Source organism: Lotus japonicus, chromosome 5 (assembly GCF_012489685.1).
Source record: "Lotus japonicus ecotype B-129 chromosome 5, LjGifu_v1.2".
Classification (NCBI taxonomy): Eukaryota; Viridiplantae; Streptophyta; class Magnoliopsida; order Fabales; family Fabaceae; genus Lotus; species Lotus japonicus.
In genome coordinates, this window is record NC_080045.1 from 3,863,063 (window position 1) to 3,881,764 (window position 18,702).

An 18,702-nucleotide genomic window follows, 5' to 3' on the forward strand; every position below is an offset into this window, starting at 1 on the left:
ACAAAGGCCAACCCATTAGCTAACAAAAAAAACCAAGACAAAATATATTATGGTTTATCTTGTGCTACAACTTTAATTAGAACCTCTTTTTTCGCCCAAGAAAACGCTCCTTCCACCCTTAAGTATCTTTCGAACAAAACTAAAGATCTGAGTATTGGACTACGAATAATGGTCAACAACCCCATATGTTTTTCATAGCTTTCTATTGCCTTGACATTAATAGATGCTTCAACTCATCAAAATAGGGACTAGGCACATTGAGAGATGGGGTCGCCTTGTCGTAAACCTTTTCCAGGAGTAAAAAGAACATGTGGGTTGTCATTTAACATAATTTGAAATTGAACTGTAGACGCAGTCCATAATCAAAGTTATCCAATTAGCTCGGAACCCTCGACCACTATTTAAAAATTTGACCCTATCATGAACTTAGGACATCTTTTTTTTTTTTTTTTTTGATTAATTTCGGGACTTAAAGCGCCCAACTAACCTCTCTCATAGAAGGTGTTACAAGAGTCAAACCTAAAAGGAACATAGCAAAAAGAAGGTAAGTTATCAAAAACTTTCATAGGCATAAGCAAGCCTAAGCCATTCTTTGCAAACGCATCAGCGCACGAGTTCGCCTCACGGTAGACATGCTTCCAATTGTACTGTGAGCAATGAGTCACAAGGTCTTTAATTTCCCTTATAAGAGGAGCACTAGAATGAGAAGGAGGGCACCCCTTTATGAGGAGATTGATAGCCGGCTTGGAGTCCGATTCTATGAGGATTTGGGAGAATCCTCTAGCTAAGGCAATCCTCAAACCATGAAAGATTCCCCATAATTCAGCTTGGACAATTGAGCAGCATCCCAGATTGACTGAGTACCCTAGGAGAAATTGGCCCTCATGGTCCCTGATAATACCACCACAAGCTGCACTTTGCTGTTGAGAGACAAGGGAACCATCTGAATTCAGCTTGATCCAAGCGACAGGGGGAGGCGTCCAACGCATGGTTATCATCTCACTAACCCGGGTTAGCGATGATCCAAGCACTTCATCATCTGAGGCTGTTCTGATATCTGCAATGAGGCTCTTAATTCTGCTGCAAGTGGCACTTGGTGAGCTTCCAATATTCTCAAAGATGAGCTCATTCCTGGCTCTCCAGATAGCCTCCAGCGCCACACCAAAGACTATGCTCCAAGGAACCTCGAGCCCAAACTGACATTGATTATCCAGGTTGCTGGAAATCCAATTCTCTCTTCCTAAGCTGAAAAATCCTCGAAGTAATTCAGGGGGAAGCAGGTGAAGCCAAATTTCTTCAGCAAACACACAGTCCCTGAGGACATGCAGATTTGATTCACAAATAAACGGGCACCTTGGACAAGAGAAATCAGTTGTTAGGTGCCTATGAACTCTCTGTTCGTTTGTGAGGAGAACATTGGAGGCAATTTTCCATAAGAGAATGCGGATTCTCTGGGGACCTCTCCATCTCCACACAAGCTGGAAGAGCTTTTCCTGGTTTCCGTGAGAAGTCACAGAGTTGATGCAGGAGGCAGATTTAACAGAGAAAATACCATCTGCATCTCCTCTCCAGGCTATGGAGTCTCTCGAGGTAGCATTGCTTGGAGGGGCAGTAGCAATGATATGATCCACAACACAACTTGGAAGCCATTCTCTCAATTTTGCTCTATCCCAAGTACCTGCAAAACCAACAAAGGCTCTACAATTGCAGAGTTTATCTTCATCTGAGAGAGGTTTTAGAGCCAACTGTTCAAGGGAGGGGAAGGCTGGCAGCCAGCAGTCAGTCCAGAACTTGATATGCGTACCATCCCCTATTCTCCAGCAGACATAAGGTTTAGCTGTTTCCCAATTCCTACAGACCCCTTTCCAAAGGTTTGAGGAGATTCTCCCCTTATTAAAGGAAGGAACCAAGTCATTACCACACTTGTATTTCGACTTAAGGACCTTAACCCAGAGAGCTGATGGCTTAGTACACATGCCCCAGCCAATTTTCATCATGAAGGCAGAATTGGCACTTCTTGTTTGCCTCAAACCTAATCCTCCATGATTAGTGGGTCTGCAAACTTTGTCCCATGCCATCAAACGAACCTTTCTGCTATCAACAAGGTCCCCCCACACAAATTCTCTGCACTTTTGGTCAATGCTATTGCAGATAGAGATCGGGAGCAGATTAGTTTGCATGACATATGAAGGAAGGGCAGCAAGGACAGATTTGGTAAGAGTTAATCTACCAGCAAATGAGAGATTTTTCCCCTTCCAAGCCGAGAGTCTTTGATTAACTTTGTCAACAATAAACTGGAAAGTTTCTTTTGAAACCCTCTTATGGTGGAGGGGAACTCCCAAGTATTTTCCCAAGTCATGAGTCCTTTGGAAGCCGGCTCTAGAACTCAGATTCTCCCTGATATGAGCATGGACATTCCTTGAGAAGAACATTCTTGTCTTATCCTTATTCAACCTCTGGCCAGAACTCTCACAAAACAGGTTCAAGACAGTGTTAATAATATCTACTTGGTCTTCTTTAGCCTCTGCAAACAGGACCAAGTCATCAGCAAAGGATAAATGAGACAGCAAGGGACCATCTCTGCACAATCTGATAGGCCTCCAAAGTCCTTGATCAACAGCTGCATTAATGAGGTGAGACAGTCTCTCAATACAGAGGACAAAAAGATAGGGGGAAATGGGGTCCCCTTGTCTAATACCTCTAGAAGGTTTGAATTCTTGGAGAGATTCGCCATTCAAGATGACTTTCATTCTAACAGAGGAAAGGCAAGCATGAATCAAAGAGGTGAACGACTCAGGAGCATTAAAATCCTTCAAGGTATCCACCACAAAATCCCATCTGATTCTGTCGTAAGCCTTCTCAAGGTCTATTTTGATCGCCATCCACCCAGTTTTCCCTCTTTTCTCCCTCATGGAGTGGATAACCTCCTGAGTGATGATGATGTTGTCCCCACTGTGTCTTCCTGGGACAAAACTACATTGGGTAGGACCAACTAAATGTGTCATCACATCCCGAAGTCTAGAAGCCAAAATCTTGGAGACCACTTTATAAGACACGTTGCACAGGCTAATGGGCCGCATTTGTCTCATATTCACAGCTGGCTCCACTTTAGGGATCAAGGTAATCAAGGTGTCATTGACTTCTCCAATCCTATTGTGATCCAAGAAGATACCTCTGACAAAGTCACACAAAGAAGGGCCAACTATCTCCCAGTTGCTTTGGTAGAATATAGCTTGCATCCCATCAGGTCCCGGTGCATTGAAGCCACCCATGTTGAAGATAGCACCTAGGACATCTTTATATCATGACGCCATTACAACTAGAAGTACTTTATTTTCAAATAATGAAAACACTAAGAGTGATTATTTAAGAAAGATGTTATTCCTAATAACATCTACCCCATTTAAAAAAATAGATGTTTTTATATGAGTTTAATGGAGGTGCACTGACAGTGTAAACCCACTTTACACAAACATCCAATAGCATTTCTGCTTTTTGCCACGTCAGTTTAATATTTTAAATAATTTCTTTTAATTAAAAATAGGGGAAAACAGAGCCCATTCACCCTGTTCCTTGAATCGCCGTGAAATTCACTGGATGAAACATAGAAACCCCATCAAATATCATCACTGTGATGCCTTTAAATCTATTAATCTATGCTTCGCTGACCCAGATCTTATGATAACTCAACCCTCACCATTGCAGGATCACAATCATCATCATTGTTGTTCCAGCCCCCAAGCTTGAGTCACCGCCGCTCAAACCGCAACTAGAGCCATCGCGCACCGCCACTGGGCCTCTCGATCAGACCATAGTGAAACCAACGAGTGCACCTCACCACCGCCAGCGTCGTTGTGCCACCACCCCCAACATGGAATGGATGTGAGGAGAGCAGATCTCATGGAAAAGGGCAAATTGGAGGAGACAAGAGAAGGCAGAGAGTGGAAAATGAAATTTAGAGACTCCACACTCCATAGGTTCACAAAGGTGAATTGAAAAAGGAACATCATTGGATGTGTAGCAGCCTCTGCACAATGGGAAACCATGGGGTGGAGGGGTGGAGGTTTCACGCAGAAGTGAAAAATTGCAGTGCTGTACAACGCAATGGTTGAGGGGAGTTTTTAAGTTTTTAATTAAATTAAATAAAATTACTTAAAAATATTAATCTGATGTGGCAAAAAACAAGAATACTATTGGATGTCTGTGTAAAGTGGGTTTACACTGTCAGTGCATTCTCATTAAACTCTATATATTTTCATATGTAATTTATTACATATATAGATTTTTTGTTCGACTTTTTTTCTAACAAAAAAATTTAAGGTGAGAAACTGATGATGTTCTAATTCAAGGCATATAATACAAAAGACTAGCATTTATCTCACTCTGAAGAAGACTAACAGAGATTCAAACCTGCGACCTATTATGTTACTTTTTATTCAATTCTAACAACATAAATTTTAGGTATTAATTTTAATGTATTATTACTCCAATTCAATTGGAAGTTAATGATGAACCTACACCTGGGTATGGACAGATAACATAGCATAAGGAAAAATGAGAATTGGGAGAAAAAGAATAAGAAGAAGTGGTTGATGGGTTTCTTGGTTTTTTTATTTTTTAAACTTAATTGCACTTTTGGTCCCCCACAAATGATAAATGTGCATTTCTAGTCCTAGTGAGGGTGAGAATAGTAAAATGGGGGTGCAATAAGTAACTTCTGTTAGAATTTTAACGGAGAGACCAAAAACGCTAACGGAGACAAACGTGTGAGACTGATTCTGCTATTTTCAAACGTTTAGGACCAGAAATGCACATTTGTTATTCGTGGGAGACCAAAAATTAAGCCTTTTACAAATGATATGAATTTCTAACAGTAATTACCGGGAAGATAAAACTGAAGTACAGTAAAAGTAAAAATAAAAGAACACACGCAGGCTACATAAAATCCAACACCAACCGAGAAAACCGTTTGTTACTACTTTTTTTTACTGCGACTTAGAACAGAACAGAACAGAACACGACTCAGCCAAGACCATTCCATTCATTCGTGTTTCTCGGAGATGGCGAAATCCAGCGCCGACGATGTGGAACTCCGGCGAGCTTGCGAGGCTGCAATTGAGGATCCAAAGCAGAAGATCGTCTTGTCTCTCCGCGTCGCCAAGAGCAATGGGATCTTAGGAAAATCTTCCAAGCTTGGTCGCCAAATGGCCAAGCCTAGGGTTCTTGCTCTCTCCAGTTACCTATTCCTCTCCATATTTGCTTTGATTTTGCGTGTCAATGTTTTATTTTTGCTTTCAAGTCATTCACTAACTTCTCTGATGTGATGTCAACACTGGCCTTTGATTTCCTGTACTAATTCACCTAGCACATAATTCTGCATTAGCTTTGTGTTTTTTGTGGGGTAGCTTGTTGGATCTTCAACTGATTAGTTGATAAATTCAATTTTTTTTCAAGTGATGGTTACTTCAATGTGTGATGCTTTTTTATTGTTGTATTTCTGTATTGGTGTTGGTGACAAAGTGCTATTTCCTGCAGCAAATTCAAAAGGTCAGAGGCCGACGGCTTTTCTTCGAGTTTTCAAGTATTCTACTGGAGGAGTTCTTGAAGTAATTTGCTTTTTTTCTTCTTCCTTTTTGTTTGGGATATGATTGATTTTGGAGCCTCTGTTGTGTTTTAGCTAGTCATCCCCCAATTCCCTGTTTAAATCAAATGCATAGAATAGCTAGAGATCCCTTTTAAGCCTTTGAGTATTGCTGCGGTTGTTTTTCGGTTTTTGGTGTTCGATTTAGGAAGATTCATGACCCTCCTGTTCAGTATTTCATTTATTTTTATGGTACTTGCAGCCTGCAAAACTGTACAAGCTAAAGCACCTCTCAAAAGTGGAAGTTATAGCAAATGATCCCAGTGGATGTACATTTACACTGGTAAAGTTCCACAATAGAAGAGATCTTTATGTTTTAATTCTAACATATATTTTTAAGTTTCTGGCACAGATGCAATAAGCGAAGCAACCATTCCCTATTTTGATGTTTGTTTTTTAACGTTTTCCTAGTCATTTGCTTCTGGAACTGATGCATGTGTATCTATTAGGGATTTGATAACCTTAGGAGCCAGAGCGTGGCTCCTCCTCAATGGACAATGCGCAATACTGATGACAGGTGATTTTGTTGAGAGAAATGCTAATCTAATCATATTCAGTTTTGTAGTTGAGTTCTGAATGAGGGGAGGAAATTTTTCTGATTATGTCTATCACCTTTCACTCGTAGGAATCGCCTCCTTCTTTGCATCTTGACCATCTGCAAAGATGTTTTGGGCCGCCTTCCTAAGGTTGTTGGTGTAGATGTTGTGGAGATGGCTCTTTGGGCTAAGGTACATATGATGGTCTTCTAGTCACTTAATTTTGGTGTTCCTTTCCAATCTAATAGCCATCATTCTGTTCTGATGAATGTTTTTTTTCTTTTTCTTTTTTTCCTGTTTTAATAATTGCTTAAAAAATTGTTACTTGGTATTTGTTACTTTGTATGGAGTGTGAAAGTGTGACTTCTCTCATTTGTGGTTATCAAGTCCATGACTTCAAGCATAGGATGTTAAACTCTAACTACGTTTGGAAGTTTTGGGTACAGGGTGTCAAGAACCACTTATCCAACAAGCTTAAGTTGTTGGGTAAATTCCACATGAATGATTTAATATTATATCCTAACACGTCCCCTCACGCAAGAGCCCACTTGGGCTTGAAGCGTGGACAAAGCACAGGTCCACCTATTGTGTGCTGAAATTCAACTTTTTTATTAGAAAAATGGGGGCAACAAGAATTGAACTCTAGACCATTTAGTCATAGAGGCTCTGATACCATGTCATGAACCAATTATCCCAAAAGCTTATGTTGTTGGGTAAATGCCGCATGAATGGTTTTATATTATATTCTAACACAGGGAGGGGGGTGATAGAGAAGGGAGAGGGGAGTTGAAGCCCTTCTTTTGACATTTAAATAAGGGAAAGAGGGGAGTTCTCTTTCTCTTGTTTAGGAGTTTGAGTTAAACAAAGGGGATCAGAGTTATTTACTTCTATTTAATTTGAATAAATCATTTCCCCTGCTTTCCTGCCAATTTGAGGGGGATGGGGCTCACTGAAGGGAATACACCCTGATCCTTCTTCTCCTTAGTAATCTCCTAGAAAAGGTTAGGTCCCTTTCCCCTTCTGAGCTCAGGTGACATAGCATAGGAGTCTTTCTAAGCTGGGTTATATCTCTTTCTAAGCTTCTTATCACAGTGATTAATTGCAATTCACTATTTTATATAGTTGACTTTTTTATTTTGTTATGTTCACAAAATGTGAAACAGGAAAATACATCTGCTGTTTCTACTCAAAGCCACATGCAAGATGGTGGTCCTGTGGCATCTTCTGTGACTGAGAGAGAGTTGAAAGTCAATGTTGAGAAGGAACTTGTCTCTCAGGCAGAGGAAGAGGACATGGAGGCTCTTTTGGGGACGTAGGTGCTATTCTTCTTTGTCTTGAGTTATATTGAGGTTAAATATTTGTGTTAAGTAGTAGTTTACTAGAAGTAATGGCTTCTTCTTCTTCTACTTTGACTTTTTGGGCAAATTGCTGGATTGAGTTCTTTAAATTCTAGGACCAAAGGGAATCTTCCTGTCTTCCCTTATAAAATTGGCAGCCTCATTTTATGATGGATATACAAAGGAGCACGCACACGCACACACACACACTTCAAAATAGTAGCCTCGGTCATGTTAGACATTTATCCTTGTTGAAGACTTCATAGACATTTCGGATTTGTATTTGACCTCGTTTTTATTTTGTAATTTTTCATACCAATTCAAATGGAAATACCAGAATCATTAGATAAATGTTTTATTATGTCTAGAATCACTTGTGATAACTTTTAAAATATTGATCCTTTGTTTTGATTTAAGATTTGTATGTACATTTTAAATTATTTAATGTTGTATCAAAGCTGTGTCATGTCCTATAATTTTTAAAATTTGACATATCCTTGTTTACATGTTATATTGTATCCATAGCTTGTGTAGTACTGGGACCCATGCTTCCTAGTATAGAGAATTCATAAATTAATAGAAAGTGTTGAGTATAATGGTTGTAACATATTTGTCAAAGTTCAAATGGGAAAAAACATGTCAGTTGGTGATGTGCATGATTCAGTTTTGCTCTGTCGCATCTTTCATAAAACCAATGTGCACAACTAAAGGGTTGAATTTTTGAATGTGCAGTTATGTCATGGGTGTTGGTGAGGCAGAAGAATTTTCTGAAAGGTTGAAGAGAGAACTCCAGGCTCTGGAAGCAGCTAACGTGCATGCCATTTTAGAAAGTGAACCTTTGATAAATGAGGTATTACTATTCTTTGAGTTGATGATCTTTGTTTGGCTTGTATTGCCTTCCATTTTGTTATTTGTTCTTGTGAACATGCCCCTTGGTTGGCAGCTTATTTTCTACTGTGCATTTTGAATGATAGACTGAACTAAGCTTTTGTGTTGTGTAAGCCATGATTCAACATTTTAAACACCTGAGCTTCTTGAATTTTATATGAGATCAACCAATTTATCTGGTGGTTTTATGCCTGGATGAAACTAGAAATCGTGCCTCTTTTTTTAAGTTGCAACAGTATCTCATTATTGTTATTTAATCCGTTAGTGCTGCTATGCTTAAGGTAGTCAAAATCAATATTCTACTTGGGATAAGGAAGGCAAACGAAAATCATAAATCTTGACATTGTAACATGGACCGTTAGGCCCCTATATATATATATATGTATATATATATATGTATATATATATATATATATATATATATATATGGATGTATCTTATGAGAATGGTGTTTTTATGTGAGAAAGTGAGAATAAATCACGGCCGTTAGAAAAATAACCTTCAAATCACCGCGAAGCCTATGATAATACAACTCTATTTCACAAACCTTCATGTTTCTTGTTTGTTTGGGTAAACAGTTTAATCAAGCATTTAATCAATTAGCGCTTCTCACATGATAGCTTTGTCAAAAGAGCTTATTCAGTAAACGCTTGTTCCTTTGCTTATCTAAGTAGCTTACTAAAATAAGCTTAGAAGAGCTTCTAGGTAGGTCGCCATTTATATAAATTTAATCAAACACTTTGATGTAGGAGCTTTTTAGGATATTTTTAGGATTTTAGTAGTTTTATTTATTTGTGGTTAGGATCTTTTTATTCTGTGATTAGGGTCGTTTAATTTGTATATTTTATTAACTTTTGATTAGGATATTTTTATTTTCATATTATGATCTTTTTATTTTCAGAATAGGATCTTTTAATTTTGGAATAGAATATTTTTAGTTTCATTAGGGTTTTCCTATTTCTCTATTTCAGCAGTTGTAAGGCATGAGCCATAGTAAGTTTTTGATTATTATAAAACGAGATTTTTCTCAAACTCTGGTGGATTCCAGGGTATTTTTTTGGGGTTTTAGCGCTGGCTATCTTCCTTTCTGGTGGATTCCAGAAACCTTCTTTTTAGGATTTGCGCTTGCAATCCTAGTACAACTTCCGCTGCATCACACTTGCTTAAGTACTTATGTCATAATATAAGTCCAAATAACCTCCGATAAAGAACTCCTGCAAATTCCCATTAGAAAAGCTCTTCCAAACATTCGCTAGTTATTTATAGTAATTCAGTATGATTCATGTGAAAGACAAAAAAGTGTTTTTATAAATTTTTCATCCTAACTTGTGCCTTGCAGGTGTTGCAAGGGCTTGAATCAGCAACGAATTGTGTGGATGATATGGATGAATGGTTAAACGTATTCAATGTGAAACTCCGACACATGAGGGAAGATATTGCATCAGTAAGGGATTTTGTACCTTTAAAATTGTGTGTTTTTCTGTTTTCAATTTTAAATCACAAAACTGCCACATTGTGTTCAATTTGTGTGTATAGGGCGGTATTGTGCAGCCTCTTGATCTGTTATGGAGATATAAGGGTATATATGGTTATTACGGTATCTCGTTGGTATTTGGCCCATGGCCTCAATTAGGAGGGTTTTTGTACAGTGAGGGATTGGGAAGCATTGTTGTGCAGCTGAACTCTCTCTCTCTCTCTCTCACCCGACACTATTTTTAGTGTGAGAATGTTCTTGGAAGATATTTTATTCACCTCCCATTATACAATATTCTTTTTCTTTGATCCTCTTCTTTTTCCCTTAATATAATCTTTCTTCTAGGTTTAAAATAACCTGAATATAAATTTGATGATTATTTTAAAAAGTTGATATAAGGTCACATTATTTCTTAGAGGCAGCCAATTTTTTGGTGCTGTGAAAATTTCTTTCTACTTTGAATTTTTTTTCTTCAGGTTTTTGTTTGCTTCTCTAGTTTATCTAGTTGATATTCTTCCGATGAAGGCTGATCTCTTTATTTTGCCTTAATAACTTTTCTGATGCCCAGATAGAAACCCGCAATAACAACTTGGAAATGCAATCAGTAAATAGCAAATCTCTCATTGAGGAGCTTGATAAGCTTCTTGAGCGATTGCGTGTTCCATCTGAGGTATAACTTCAGTAGTTGAATGGTATACAAGTTTAAGCTGGATGAACTTACCTAGCTTGTATTTATTAATGATGTTTTTTTGGGTTTAGTATGCAGCATGTTTGACAGGTGGTTCCTTTGATGAAGCTCGAATGCTTCAAAATGTTGAAGCATGTGAATGGTTGACCAGTGCCTTGCGTGGTCTAGAAGGGCCTAATCTAGACCCTTCCTATGCAAACATGAGAGCTGTATGTTCTCGCTTTTCTTTTCTCTTGTTAAAAATCATCTGGTAAAGCACATTGATAATGATTTAACCATTTCGGAAACAATCATTCATGGGCATGGGGTGCTAGTATTTGTTAGAAAAGAATTATTAACATTAATTTTTTTAAGGTCACATATATTTTGTATCTATTAGTTTTTACTGTTTTGATGGGTTGGAGAGAATTTGGATAGTCCTATGAATTTGGAAAAATATGGTAAAGAGAGTACTCTGGCTTTGGTCAATATGGTAAATATGTAAAGAACCTTATAGTCACCTGTTTTGATGCTAGTTTCTGCTATCTCCTCCAGGTTAAAGAGAAGCGTGCAGAACTTGAAAAATTAAAATCTACTTTTGTCAGGAGAGCTTCTGAATTCTTGAGAAATTACTTTGCCAGTCTGGTGGACTTCATGATAAGCGACAAAAGTTACTTTTCTCAGGTATTTTCTGTATTTTTGTAATAGAATTGCCACTTTTGAAGTCTTGGATTGAATATATTGTTACCAATTTGTCTGCTTCCTCTAAACAGCGGGGACAATTGAAGAGGCCTGATCATGCGGACCTGCGGTACAAGTGCAGGACATATGCACGCCTTTTGCAACATTTGAAGGTTAAAACATGGATGATCTACAACACCTGCTCAGAATTTTTATTTGCATACATATATTTGTAAGTGATTTCTTTGTTTTCTACCTAAATCATCTTTCTGTGCGCTTGCAGAGTCTTGACAAGAATTGCTTGGGTCCTTTGAGAAAAGCTTATTGCAGTTCTCTAAACTTGCTTCTTCGCAGGGAGGTCTGTTACCATTTTTCTTTTATTTCTTAATTGTCTGGCGTTAACGTTTGTGCTATGACTTGCTCTTTTCTCTTTGTGTGAAGTAACCTATGATATATCCGGCAAGCTATTAATTTAATGTGCTTTTTTTTTAACGTAATTTAATGTGCTTACTTACATGTAATCTAAGATAAACAAGAAGTTGGAAAAAAATCATGGGTGGGGGGGCGGATTATAAAATTTCCTAGATAGAATAAATATCACATTTTTAAATTATTCCTTACTGTCAAAACACACGATCCCTCATGCCTAACCCGAATTCTAAGATGGTATCAAAGCCTATCCTAGATCCGTTATTGGACATCACCCATATTTAGGCCACCCGCAGATATTCACTCCATCAAATTCCACACTTCAGATATCCAGCCCTGGGCGTGGGGGGGGGGGGTTGTTAAGGTCCCACATTTACTAGAGATATGGCTAAATAAGCCCTTATAAATGGTAGAACAACCCTCACCTCGAAGCTAGCTTTTGGGGTAGTTTTGGGCCAACCTGAATTCTAAGAGACTATTTTGGCCATATCTGTAATCAATGTGGAACTTCTCAACACCAACTTTGTTTTTGTTCCCTGTCATAATATAATTGTCTAATGTATTAAAAAGAAATTTGTCAAATATTTTCTCAAGAACTACCTTTCATAAGAGTTGTTAACAGGGAACAATAGTTTTACCTGTCACGTTTTAACAAGTTGGAGTAGGGTTTGCTTTTGACAACCTAGAACCCTGCAACCACCTGAGTAGCAGATCCCCACTGTTAGTGCTGCATGATCTACTTTATATGTATTTGGTCTTCTTTAGTGTGAGAGCGGTTGGTTTTGATTGCAACTTGGTCTATGAGAAGAAGATTTGTGTTAATTCTTATTTTAAGTCTAGGTCATAATTTTCATGCTTCGGTATGTGAATTGGGGGAATCTAAATTTTCACGCATTCTTTTGCAGGCCCGCGAGTTTGCAAATGAACTCCGTGCTAGTACTAAAGCATCTAGAAATCCAACTGTTTGGCTTGAAGGTTCCACAGGTTCTGGTCAGAATGTAAATGCTACCGACACTTCTACAGTCTCTGATGCTTATGCAAAGATGCTCACGATTTTCATCCCACTTCTGGTGGATGAGGTGAAAGTTTGATTCTTTTTCATAACAATTTTGTCTTAAATATTTCAAATGTCTAATTCTTCATGGTTTACATTGCAGAGTTCTTTTTTTGCACACTTCATGTGCTTTGAAGTTCCTACTCTTGTTCCTCCAGGAGGTGTCGTTAATGGCAACAAAGCTGGATATGATGATGACGATGATGATTTGGGAATTATGGACATTGATGACAATGACAGCAAATCTGGTACATAACATGTGTCTGACATCGAGCAAATAGCCAATCTGTACTTCTAAAGTTATCCTGAATGTATTATAGTTTATTTTTCATCTGTATAATTTTTTTTTTAAATATGTCAATTTCTTTCATTTTGTAGGTAATAATTCTGCAGAGCTTACCGCTTTGAATGAGTCACTTCAGGATTTACTAGATGGAATTCAAGTATGTACAGACCGTGCTTTGCATCAGTTTTGAATCTACTTTTTGTTGGTATCTAGATACTAGTAGGATTTAAACCCTGGACTTGGGAAATTTTAACCCATCAAGTACCATTTAGGCTATCCATACCAGTGAATCTACTTTTTGTGCTCCTGATATTTGTGAGATGAAGGATCTGAATCTTCTGAATGTTACATTATAAGTATGTTAGTGGTAGAGGTATTTGCCTTCTTCTGATTAAGTTTAATACCAAATTAAAATATTTAGAAACTAAGAGATTTAGTCATGTAACAACTAACAAGGTAAACCAATGCCTGTACATTAAAGTCCAGAGCAGAATACCAAAGACAAGCTAAATGTTGTGTGGCATAATTAACATAATTATGCTGTGGATAAGTTACACAAAAGAGATCAGGGATAAGTTAAAAACTGAGACTCTTAATAGTAGATTGTAGAGTGGACTACATATGGTGTATTAGGACACCTAACAAACTAGAAGCTAGACTGCACCAACTCTATTTGTAGAAGGAAATTTAAAATGAGATCTAGGCCTTTAGAAGACCAGCATTATTGGATTGTTAATAAGCTGAATATAATCTATTTGATGTTGTGATCCATCAGACTGAACAACCTACTGTTCCTTATGATACGACGATTTTCATAAGTTGCAGGATGTGATTTTGTGTCTTAAAAAACTATAGACTCTACAGCTATAAAACCTCTTTGGATGATTTCAGGAAGACTTCTATGCTGTTGTGGACTGGGCATACAAAATTGATCCTTTACGCTGCATATCAATGCACGGAATAACAGAACGCTATCTCTCTGGTCAGAAAGCTGATGCTGCAGGATTTGTACGTCTTTTGCTTGGTGACCTGGAGTCGCGGATATCTGCACAGTTCAGTCGTGTAGGTGGCTTGCATCATGATAAGCACAACTTTGCGAAATACATTTGGAAGATTAAGATGCTAACCCAATTCTTATAATTGGAAATCTTTTTACAGTTTGTTGATGAAGCTTGCCACCAAATTGAAAGAAATGAACGCAATGTTCGCCAAATGGGTGTCCTATCCTACATTCCCAGGTGAAATGGATCTTTATTTTCCACCTCCCCCCTTCTCCAGAAAAATGGACGTTCTTTTTTTGAATGATAGTACAGTTGTCTGCTAGCCAGTTATACTAAGTTAGGAACATAGGTTTATGATTACCGTGATAATCAAGCATAATTTAATGGTCAGATTATTTAAAATTATTTCAACGAATCCTGATATATATGAAAAGAATGATTTTTATATAGGTAGTGATTAGAAGTTTTAGCTGTTACTGTTTGCTTTCTTGTTTGTGTTTTTTTCAACTGTGAAGTCTCTTCATGATTGATGTTAAATTCTTTATTAATTGTTTTGCATAGATTTGCAACCCTTGCAACTCGAATGGAGCAGTACATCCAGGGACAGTCTAGGGATTTGGTTGACCAAGCATACACAAAATTTGTAAGTGACTCCTTTAAAACACTGCTCTATTTTATGATGTTTCATGATCTTGCTGAGAACTCCAGCACTTAAGTTCGAAAACTTCACTTATCTCTTTCTGCACTGTGATGTGGCTAGGATGTGTTAGTTTGGGATTATAGGTAGGCATTATAATTTTTCTCTCTCACTTCATTTTTTTACTTTGCCTATTTTTGGTTTGTGGGAGAAGAAAGGATGTTGTATCTTTGAGATGTGCCCTTTCTGCAGGCACTATGGGAACATTTGGTTAGAGTGAATTGCAAGAATGTCAGGCAGTGCTTTCTACCTGGGAATAGATTATTCTGGATAGGATAGTTGTCCTTGCATCTACTCCGGCTTATGCTAATGGTTTTGGTTAGGGTAAATTCGACGAATGCTCAGGCAGTGCTTTCTACGCGCGAATATATTCTTTTGGATAGGATAGTTGTCCTTGCACCTATACGGGTTTATGATAATGGTTTTGAAGGGATTCCTAGTTTCTTTTGCTATAAGAACTTCTTATATAACTGTTTCTTTTCTCTCAATATTTTTTTCCTCTCTTATTAGACCAGGCTTATTGAAAAACATGAGAGCAATAGTTTCTTCTCTTCAACTTAAACTTTAAAATTAATCATTTTGAATCTCATGCATTAGGATGTTGTTTGATCCATGTGGCCAGTGGAGAAAGGCTTTGGTCTTTGTTGTATGTTTATGGTCACTATGATTAATTTCAGTTATTTGTTGATTATCCTTTTTTTTTCTGAGTTGGTGGAAAGACGCCCTTAATTATTACTTTTTCCAATTTTCCATGTAACTGTTGGCATAATGTTTTTTGGTGCCAATTTTGCATGACAGGTTAGTGTAATGTTTGCGACTTTGGAAAAAATTGCTCAAACAGATCCAAAGTATGCAGATATTTTTCTTTTTGAGAACTATGCCGCTTTTCAGAATAGGCAAGTTTTTCCCTTCCCACTAAATGGCCGTTTCAATTCATTCGTTTTACATTAAGCTGATTTTGCAAATGAAGACAACTCTCAGTTTTCAATTATTGTTTTGTTCATTTTACACAGTTTATATGACCTTGCCAACATTGTGCCCACTTTGGCCAAGTTTTATCATCAAGCTAGTGAAGCCTATGAACAAGCTTGTACGCGCCATATTAGCATGATTATCTACTATGTGAGTATTTATTATCTATTTATGGTCTTTTTTCCCAACTGCACTTGATTTGATATCCTTTAGGATCCAACTCACTGTACTTTTATTGCCTTGGTAAGCAATTTGAGCGTCTTTTCCAATTTGCACGAAGGATTGAGGACTTGATGTTCACTGTTGCACCTGAAGAGGTTAGTTTGTATGGTGGTGTCTGGTAATCCTTCATAGCCTCTTGCTATACAGTATCTCATCATATTTAGAATTCTTTTATCAAACAAACTAGTTGCAATCTGTTTCTGTTTTATAAACCAGTTGAAATAGCAATCCAAGGCAGCTCACTTTGTCAAATTACTTTATCTAATTGACCAGTGGTACTTAATATGAATCACAACTCCTGAAAAACTCGCACTTTCTTTAGCATGCCTCTGTTATGTGTTGGAATTTCTATCAATGAATATACGCTAATGAGTGATGTAAAATTATAATTCCATAATGGTGTCTATTTGATTACCTTGAGGGAACCCTATCACAAGCTAGAATCTCATACTTCCAATGTGGAACCCAAGTCTCATACCCTTGCAAATGGATCCTAATACCCCACCACGCTCCGTAGCCTCGGCGCCCAAGTGGGCTAGCTGTGCACTAGCCCTTTGACTTGCCCTGGGCAAACACTGCAATGTTGGTGTCACCCCCACGCCGCTGGTTTGCAGTTTGAGAATATGATGGAAGGCTCTGATACCAAATGATAAGAACCTTGGGTGAACCATACCAGACCACAAAAGCTAGTCATTGTAGTTGGAGAGTCAAGGCTTTATAAACCCCACACTAGAATCTCATATTTCCAACGTGGGACGCAAGTCCAATACCTTGCAATTTGACCCTAACACTATATTAAAGCTATTTTACTGGTGGACTTTATAGGTAGATTGACCTTATATGATTGTAAAACTATTTTACCTTGAACTTCTGGGTATTTGGATTTCGACATTCAGAAAATGCTGATATTTTGCACCAATTTCAGATTCCTTTCCAGCTTGGGCTGTCAAAAATGGATCTACGGAAGATGTTAAAATCCAGTTTATCTGGGGTAAGGTGACTCTTACTTTTATAGAAAGCCTTCTCACTGGGGTATGCTTACAAGGTGAATAATTTCTTTGCTCTTCCACCTAGGTTGACAAATCCATTACGGCTATGTATAAGAAACTACAGAAGAATTTAACTTCCGAGGAACTGTTACCTTCCTTATGGGACAAATGCAAGGTAAGCTGTACTTAATTCCTATTGGTCAACCTCCTAGTAAGAAAGAACCAAAGCTCGTGTTTTAAATGGAATTTGATTTTGATATGTTATGAGGGAACATGTTTCCTCTACAATATTAGTTACTCTTGAGTGGTCATACTCTTTTAATAAAATGGCTAAAGAATAGATGGCAGAGGGGTGGAAATTTACACTGATATATCAGAATTAAAATCACTGAAATTTGAAAGGATACATATACATGTATAAAGAAATCATTTGGAGGCATTAGCGAGAAGGGTTAATAACATGTTTCTGAGTACAGGAAGGCTAAAGGTGACATTGGAAGATATTGTTAAAAGTGACCTCATGGTCAATAATATCTAACAAAATCTGGTTTTTGGTTGAGCGCAATGGTTTTAGGTGATCCATGTAGTTGACCTCACATTGTGAGATAAGGCTTTTGTTGTTGTTATTGTTTTCAACTGCTGCTTTGGTGCCGCCACTTGGTCTCACATGTTCACAACTATGTTGTTTTCTGAGAAAACAGATTGTAAAATTTAAACTCTTGGAAACACCTAGTAGGACATTCATTACTTCTTTTAAAACATAAAAACCTGTTAAAGCTGTTAGTAAAAATATTGAAGAAAATGTGTTACTGAACATTTTCTTAAATTTCTTGCAGAAGGAGTTTCTTGATAAGTACGAAAGTTTTGCCCAACTTGTGGCTAAGATTTACCCTACTGAGACAATCCCATCTGTAGCGGAGATGAGAGACCTTTTAGCTTCCATGTAACAGATATTTGTGTATGTATCTATGTATATGTATTCTTTCTTTCTTCCTTTCCATCTTATAGGAGGTAGAATCTTTCTTTTCTACCACTGTATGTAACTTTATTTATCCAATTAAGTGCATCCTTTTTTGTAATTTTGATAATTTGTAACAAGCATCCTAATGCATTTCGATAATTATGTTGCTTATGTACATGCATTTTAAAGATTTATAAAGCGGCGATTATCTTTCATGGCATAGCATATTAGCATTGAGCACAATTGTTTTAGCTTTTTTGGAGAAATAACCACTCTTCAAAAGTTCTTTTACGAAGTTGTGAAAGAGAAAGTGTGGCTGTATACCATTTGTGTGTGATGTGAACGGATTTTTATCTCAATTTATAAAAGAAAGTTTTGTTCACTTTTTATCTTGAAGTGTATGCCGATGTCTGTCTGGTCAGTGGGATGATTATGTTATTACCATGATAAGGAATTTGAGACGGGTGAGTGTCCTCTGATTTGGAAGAAGCCAATTTGTTGCTTTTATTGAATGACAATGCCTAAGTAAAGTATCTAGAAGAGGTGGACAAATTTAGAAAACAATGAGTCTTTATCTAATGTTAGTGTTAGTGGTGGAGGTTACCGTTTACGAGTCTTTAAATAATATATGTGCAAGATGACATTTTCAACACTTATATAATCTTAAAATATTGAATGACTGAAATTGAGATTGAAGGAAAAAAAGAAAAAAAACCAAACTACCTTCTCTAACCCTAATTCATTTTCACTCACCCAATGACTTTTTCTATCCTTCCTCTAACCCTTGTGACAACTTCTTCAGATGGCCCTATTGTCTTCCGCCCGCACCACTGCAACTTCTTGTGCAAATGGCATAGCCATCACCCT

At 37.5% G+C, this 18,702-nt stretch overlaps 1 protein-coding gene across 1 annotated transcript; it reads left to right on the forward strand.

The window, feature by feature from the left end:
• The first annotated feature begins 4,981 nt into the window (after positions 1–4,981).
• LOC130717762 (exocyst complex component SEC3A) lies at positions 4,982–18,055 on the forward strand. The gene is made up of 25 exons (XM_057568123.1): positions 4,982–5,235; positions 5,536–5,606; positions 5,844–5,924; positions 6,091–6,158; positions 6,267–6,369; positions 7,341–7,489; positions 8,247–8,364; positions 9,742–9,846; positions 10,445–10,546; positions 10,636–10,773; positions 11,099–11,227; positions 11,317–11,397; positions 11,508–11,582; positions 12,559–12,732; positions 12,811–12,955; positions 13,086–13,150; positions 13,885–14,055; positions 14,152–14,231; positions 14,556–14,637; positions 15,490–15,587; positions 15,705–15,813; positions 15,912–15,980; positions 16,811–16,876; positions 16,960–17,049; positions 17,711–18,055. Exons 1-25 carry the CDS (start codon positions 5,061–5,063, stop codon positions 17,819–17,821), a joined length of 2,655 nt encoding a protein of 884 aa, XP_057424106.1. The 5' UTR covers positions 4,982–5,060; the 3' UTR covers positions 17,822–18,055.
• The last annotated feature ends 647 nt before the right edge of the window (positions 18,056–18,702 follow it).

Excerpts from the sequence above, each read along its gene's own strand:
- LOC130717762 (XM_057568123.1), top strand. The coding sequence starts at position 5,061 with ATGGCGAAATCCAGCGCCGACGATGTGGAACTCCGGCGAGCTTGCGAG. Across the intron at positions 11,228-11,316 it reads ACAAAAGTTACTTTTCTCAG|CGGGGACAATTGAAGAGGCC; the intron begins GTATTTTCTGTA and ends TCCTCTAAACAG. Across the intron at positions 15,814-15,911 it reads TTAGCATGATTATCTACTAT|CAATTTGAGCGTCTTTTCCA; the intron begins GTGAGTATTTAT and ends TGCCTTGGTAAG.